Raw genomic sequence first — 7,500 nt, forward strand, 5'->3', positions numbered from 1 at the left:
TATTTAAAAAAAAAAAAAACAAGAGGAAGAGAAATAAGACAGAACAGCATGCCCGAGTCTACCCCAAGCAAGAGAACTCTAAGACAGTGGATGGCCAAGGTACAGAGACTATGGCATTATGTCCACATTTATTAACCCTATAAATTGTTTGTACTCCATTTATACTAAACATGATTAATTTCAACATATTCAGCCTTTTGTTTTTCATCAGTATCCAACATTCATACTTCCCTTCAATAAAGGAGACAAGGTTTAACAATACTTTTATATGTTCCCACGATGGTTTCCACAGGTAACTCTATTTAAACGCTTTTTTGGCACATATTCTAATATTATTATTATTATTATTATTATTATTATTATTATTATTATTATTATACTCACTGACCATAGTTGTTTTTGCTAATTTTTAATGGCCGGATGCCTTTCCTGCCGCCAACCCTCCCCATTTACCCGGGCTTGGGACCGGCACCAAGTTGAGGCTGGCTTGCCCCCCTGTATCAAGGATGACCTTCGATCAAAGGGATTAACCGGTGATGAGGTGTGGGACAGAGGTAGATGGAGAAAGCTGAAACATTGACCCCACATAGAAGTGGGAAAAGATGTAAATAAAGAAGATGATGATTATTATTATTATTATTATTATTATTATTATTATTACTTGTTAAGCTACAACACTAGTTGGAAAAGCAAGATGCTATAAGCCCAGGGGCTTCAAACAGGGAAAATAGCCCACTGAGGAAAGGAAGCAAGGAAATAAGAGAATTAATTAAAAATTGAAATAAAATACTTTAAGAACATTAACAACACTAAAATAAATATTTAATATATAAACTATAAAAACTTCAACAAAATAAGAGAACTCTAACCCAAGACACTGGAAGCCCATGGTACAGAGGCTATGGCACTACCCAAGACTAGAGAACAATGGTTTGATTTTGAGGCTGCTTACCATAGCTAAAGAGTTTCTTCTACCATATACTTATAAGAATCCACCACTTCCTTTCTTCCTCAATCCATACTATATCTATTTTTCCATCTTCTTAATTACAGTTTACTCTTGCTAAATTACATTGGATTACAAAACCTAGCTCACATTTACTTCAATTTTCTCCTTTTGCAGATACTTTTAAAATTCACTATCTGCTTCTGAAGGTTTATCTCATTGTCCCAAATCACCAAGTTACATAATACAATCATTAATCTTCTCACGTCCAATTCTGGGAACATTTCCTTACCCACAACTTCCCACCCACATCTACTGTTCTTTCATTGACCTCTCCGTAATGTTGCTGAACAGCCACAGACAAAATATACATTTCGTTTCACACAAAACCACTCTACTGGCAAGACTACTTCCAAAATTCTCCACTCTACTAAATTCTTATAAATCAATTACCTTTTTATTCACCAACAATGAGAATATAAATGCTTTTATATAGTTTACTTTACAAACTAACAGTTTTTTCTCTTTCGCAGAAATTGGTGCTATGTGCACTGTTAGCTGTTGCAGCATCAGCCCCTGAGGGGGACAGCTCGAATCCAACAAGGTTATATGAAACTCCTAATGTAGATGGATTTAGATCACCGAGTGCTGGATTTGGGGAATCCGCAGGTGGAATCCCTGGTGGTATATCTAGTGGTGGATCATCAGTTTCAGTGGGTGGAATTACTGAAGGAACTTCTGGAGGAATAATAGGAGGCATACCAGGTGCTCATGTTGGCTCACATAGTGGAATATCGCAGGGTTTTCCCATAGGTGGAGGATCATTTGGAATTCAAAGCAACAAATCTGATGGAGGAATAATCACTGCACAAAATGATGGGTCTTCCAGTGTTACTACAGGAAGTGGAGGAGGACTATTTCCTGGTGGCATTAGTGTTACGAGTAGTGGAGACTTTGGCGTTAAACCAGCAGAAGTAATTGTGAGCTCACCAAGAACTGATGATTTAGGAAACTCCTTGGTTGATAGTTTTGTTGGTTCTTCTGGACATAGTACTTCTTTAGGATCTGGAGGTCTAATTCCTGGTGGATTTGGAAGCTCTTTGGGGTCTGCTAGTACAGAAACTGGAGGATTTGGAAGTTCTTCAGAATTTCCTGGTACTGTTACTAGTGGATCTGGAAGAGGAGATTCATCAAGCAGTGGTTATGGAGGTTCTTCACATGGGGGCTCTGTAAGCTCCAATCTTGGTGATATTAGAGTTTCTTCTGGGTCTAACTTTGGCAGTCTTTCAGAATCTGGTTTTGATGGTTTTGACTCTTCGGGATCTGGATTTGGTGCAACCTCTGCCCCGGGACTTGTTGGACCTTCTCCAGCAACCTCTGTGGGATCTTCTGGATCAGAATTTGGTGTAACTTCTGCCCCAGGACTAGTTGGATCTTCTGGAACTGGATTTGGTGTAACTTCTGCTCCGGGACTAGTTGGATCTTCTTCAGCAGCCTTTGCGGGATCTTCTGGATCTGGATTTGGTGTAACTCCTGCCCCAGGACTAGTTGGATCTTCTGGAACTGGATTTGGTATAACTTCTGCCCCAGGACTATCTGGATCTTCTGGATCTGGATTGGGTGTAACTTCTGCCCCAGGACAACTTGGATCTTCTGGAACTGGATTTGGTGTAACTTCTGCCCCAGGACTATCTGGATTTTCTGGATCTGGATTTGGTGTAACTTCTGCCCCAGGACTATCTGGATCTTCTGCAGCAGCATATGGGGGATCTTCTACATCTGGATTTGATGGAACTTCTGCCCCAGGACTATCTGGATCTTCTGGAACTGGATTTGGTATAACTTCTGCCCCAGGACTATCTGGATCTTCTGGATCTGGATTTGGTGTAACCTCTGCCCCAGGACTATCTGGATTTTCTGGATCTGGATTTGGTGTAACTTCTGCCCCAGGACAACTTGGATTTTCTGGAACTGGATTTGGTGTAACTTCTGCCCCAGGACTATCTGGATCTTCTGGATTTGGATTTGGTGTAACTTCTGCCCCAGGACAACTTGGATCTTCAGGATCTGGATTTGGTATAACTTCTGCCCCAGGACTATCTGGATCTTCTGGATCTGGAATTGGTGTAACTTCTGCCCCAGGACAACTTGGATCTTCTGGAACTGGATTTGGTGTAACTTCTGCTCCAGGACTATCTGGATCTTCTGCAGCAGCATATGGGGGATCTTCTACATCTGGATTTGGTGGAACTTCTGCCACAGGACTAGCTGGATCTTCTGCAGCAGCCTTTGGGGGATCTTCTGGATCTGAATTTGGTGGAACTTCTGCCCCAGGACTAGCTGGATCTTCTGCAGCAGCCTTTGGGGGATCTTCTGGATCTGGATTTGGTGGAACTTCTGCCCAAGGACTACCTGGATCTTCTACAACAGCCTTTGGGGGATCTTCTGGATCTGAATTTGGTGGAACTTCTGCCCAAGGACTACCTGGATCCTCTACAGCAGCCTTTGGGGGATCTTCTGGATCTGAATTTGGTGGAACTTCTGCCCAAGGACTACCTGGATCTTCTACAGCAGCCTTTGGGGGATCTTCTGGATCTGAATTTGGTGGAACTTCTGCCCCACGACTAGCTGGATCTTCTGCAGCAGCCTTTGGGGGATCTTCTGGATCTGGATTTGGTGGAACTTCTGCCCAAGGACTACCTGGATCTTCTACAGCAGCCTTTGGGGGATCTTCTGGATCTGAATTTGGTGAAACTTCTGACCCACGACTAGCTGGATCTTCTGCAGCAGCCTTTGAAGGATCTTCAGGATCTGACTTTGATAGCTCTTCAGGTGTTGGTTATGGAGGCTCTCCAAGTGGAAACATTGGCAGTCCATCAGGTGGTGAATTTACTAGCTCATCTGGCTCTGGATCTGGCATAATTGGATCATCAATTGGTATTTCTGGAGGATTGAGTGGTCATTTTGGAGATTCTTCTAGTGGTATCACAAGCAGTTCATCCAGTGGAAACACTGGGAGCTCTTTAGGAACTACATTTACAACTTCATCAACAGGAGGATCACAGCCTAGTGGATTATCTTCAGGGGAATATGGAAGTCCTTCAGGTGTAAGACAAAGTAGTTCAACTGGAACTGGATTTGGAGGTTCTTCAACAACAGGATTTGGCAACACACTGAGTGGACAATTTGGGGTATCTTCTGGAAATACTGTTGGTGGCTCATCAACAAGTGGCTTTGGGGGATCTGCTGGAGTTACTTTTGGTGGCTCAACTACAGGTGAATTAGGATCTTCAGGAGGAAATTTAGGTGGGTCACCTGCAACAGGATTTACAGGGAACTTGAGTGGTGGATTTGCTAGTCCAGCAAGTGGCGGTACAGCAGAATCTGGAAATTTAGGTGCAGCATCAAGGGAAAGTATTGCTCAATCACCCTCAGTTGGATCCTTTCCTGGAGAATATGGGAGTTCTAGCTCAGGTGTTAGCTCAACTGGAACCGGATTTGGTAGTTCTTTAACGCCTGGATTTAGTGAATCTGTGAGTGGAGGATTTGGAGTATCTCCTGGAGTGACTTCTGGTGGCTCATCTACAGATGGATTAGGATCTTCTGGTGAAAATTCAGGTGACTTATCTACAGTAGGGTTTGGAGGGAACTTGAGTGGTGGATTTGCTAGTCCACAAAGTGGAAGTAACTTAGGATCTCCAGGAACGGTGTTTGGCGGTTCCTCCTCTGGAAATTTAGGTGGAACCTCAAGGGAAAGTACTGCCCATTCAGCCTCAACTGGAACCTCTCCTGGAGGATATGGGGGTTCTAGCTCAGGTGTTAGCTCGGTTGGAACTGGGTTTGGAGGTTCTTCAACACCAGGATTTGGGAGATCTCCTGGAGTTACTACTGGTGGCTCATCAATAGTGGAATCAGGAATATCTTCTGGAGTTTCTTTTGGTGGCTCATCAGCCGGTGGATTACGATCTTCTGGAGGAAATTCAGGTGGCTCACCTACATCAGGTTTTGGAGGAAACTTCGGAGGCGGATTTTCTAGTCCTGCTAGTGAAAGTAATTTAGGATCTTCGGGGGAGGTATTTGGTAGTAGTTCTGGAAATTTTGTTGGATCATCAAGGATAACTCCTGGACAGTCTCCCTCAACCGGTTCCTCTCCTGGAGAATATGGGGATTCTAGATCAGATATTAGTGGCTCAACTGGAGCTGGTTTAGGAGGTTTTTCGAGAGGGAGCACAATTGGCTCATCATCTGGTGAATTTGAGGTATCTCCTGGTGGAAGCTTTCTTGGCTCAACCACCAGTACTTTTGCTGGGTCTTCAGGAGGAAGCTCAAGTGGGTCATCTATTAATGGGTTTGGAGGGTTTTCCAGAGGAGGTACAGGTGAATTTGGAGGGTCTTCAAGTGGAAACATTGGTGCAGCTTCTAGAGAATATGAAGGCCCTTCAGGGCCTGTAGTCCCCATTCTTGTGGATGAGCGAGATGGGCCTCATGGTGAAGGTACTTACAGCTTCAATTTTGAGACAGGCGATGGAATTACTCGTCAAGAGCAAGGATATCCACAAGGAGAAACAGGATCTGTGGCACAGCAAGGGGCATGGTCGTAAGTAAAAAAAAAAATCTATATAGTTTTGCTGAAAATTATTCAATGAAAGAAAATATAATCTTTATTTCAAGGGTAATATTAGGAAATTGAGTTTTGAATAAAGTTTGCTATAAATAAATATTTTCACACCACCTGTTTAACCAATCAATTAATTTATTTATGTTTATCATTTTCAGATTCACATTTCCAGACGGCACTCCAGCTAATTTCCAGTTTGTCGCCGATGGAGATGGCTTCCGTGTAGAATCAGACCTCCTCCCCACGCCTCCCCCTCTTCCCCCTCATGCAATTGCTCAAATTGAAAAAGCTGCTCGAGAAGATGCTGAAGCTGCAAGACCTCAAGATAATTCCCATTCAAATTCTGAATCTCAGTTTGCCAATTCTGGATCTCGGTTTTCTGGTTCCAGTTCTGGATCACAATTCCCCGACTCTGGATCTCAGTTCTCAGGTACAGGGCTGGGATCACAGTTCTCTGCCCCTGGGTCTCAAGCCTCAAGCCCAGGTTTTGGATCACAATTCTCTGGTGCTGGCTCTCAGATCTCTGGCTCTGGCTCCCAGTTCTTAAGTTCTGGATCCAAATTCCCTAGTTCTGGCACTCAGTTTTCTGGTTCTAGTTCTCAGATCTCTGGCTCTGGTTCTCAATTTTCAAGTTCTGGATCCAAATTCCCTAGTTCTGGCACTCAGTTTTCTGGCACTGGTTCTGGCTCCCAGTTCTCAAGTTCTGAATCCCAATTCCCTAGTTCTGGCACTCAGTTTTCTGGTTCTAGTTCTCAGATCTCTGGCTCCGGTTCCCAGTTCTCAAGTTCTGGATCCAAATTCCCTACTTCTGGCACTCAGTCTTCTGTCTCTGGGTCTCAGATCTCTGGCTCCCAGATCTCCGATTCTGGCTCCCAGTTCTCCAGTTCTGGCACTCAATTTTCTGGCTCTGGTTCTGGCTCCCAGTTCTCAAGTTCTGGATCCAAATTCCCTAGCTCTGGTTCTCCAGTCTCTGCCTCTGACTCTGGCACTCAGTTTTCTGGTTCTGGATCCACATTCCCTAGTTCTGGCCCTCAACTATCAACCTTCGGGACTCGTCAACCAGTCCGTCCCGTACCAAAAATTGTGTCTCAAGCGCCAAGCGAGACCTATGGATTGCCATAATTGTTGATGAACATTAAATGAACACTACATATGTGATACTGTCAGGCATGACAACTTTTTAATACTGTTCCTTCATGTTCCTTTCCCGATTTTATGTATCATATCATTATTATACAATACGTAATGGTGGTATAAACTTTTTTTTTGTGTCTAGTCACTCAAAACTTCTGGCATTCTGATGATGTATATTTTATGATCACTAAAGACAGATCCTTTGTATTGTTTATAATGCCATTAGAATATTAAAACTTATAAGTCTTGAAATTGATATTTTATTAGTTACCTATCATAAGGGATGCGAAATACAAATACTTAATATCAAAATGATCTTTCATAATTCCAAAAACTTTTCTAATGAAAAATAGAAAAAGTGCCCAATTTAACAAATATATGCGGATTTTTTTAACAATGAAAAACACGCTTATCAATATTTAGTATCTTATTAAGAAAATGTATTTTGCATGCATGTGTTGACGAATAATTGTTTTCTTTTTTATGAAAGAGTGAATGAGTTGCCATATATAGAAATGAAGCTGAAATTCAGGACAAAATAAACACACTGACCTCAAAAACTTTATGAGATAGTGAATTTCCTATTAAATACAAGAGAGGCAAATTATTTGGCTGATAATTTCTAGCAAAGAGGTGGTGGTAATATAAGATGAAATATTTTTGGTGAAACGGATGTTTTGGAAGTTATAATGGATTGATGTGATTTAGAAAAGATATTGGAAAGAAGATCAAGAGAATCTCTAATGTAGAGAGTAATTGATGCGAGTATGTAAGTTGGTTCGATACTCTAATGATGAGTTCT

At 42.3% G+C, this 7,500-nt stretch overlaps 1 protein-coding gene across 2 annotated transcripts in view; it reads left to right on the top strand.

The window, feature by feature from the left end:
- Positions 1–6,950, top strand: part of LOC137635485 (uncharacterized transmembrane protein DDB_G0289901-like) — an 8,866-nt gene extending 1,916 nt beyond the window's left edge. Inside the window, exons 2-4 of one of the 2 annotated variants that reach the window (XM_068367944.1) lie at positions 1,480–4,222; positions 4,382–5,543; positions 5,723–6,950. In XM_068367944.1, the coding sequence (XP_068224045.1) occupies positions 1,480–4,222; positions 4,382–5,543; positions 5,723–6,686 (4,869 nt within the window). In that variant the 3' untranslated portion in view covers positions 6,687–6,950. Of the gene's footprint in view, positions 1–1,479; positions 5,544–5,722 lie in introns of both variants that reach the window. The other variant, XM_068367943.1, reaches the window with a different exon arrangement.
- The last annotated feature ends 550 nt before the right edge of the window (positions 6,951–7,500 follow it).

The sequence above is a fragment of the Palaemon carinicauda genome, unplaced genomic scaffold, assembly GCF_036898095.1.
Source record: "Palaemon carinicauda isolate YSFRI2023 unplaced genomic scaffold, ASM3689809v2 scaffold130, whole genome shotgun sequence".
NCBI classification, from domain to species: domain Eukaryota; kingdom Metazoa; phylum Arthropoda; class Malacostraca; order Decapoda; family Palaemonidae; genus Palaemon; species Palaemon carinicauda.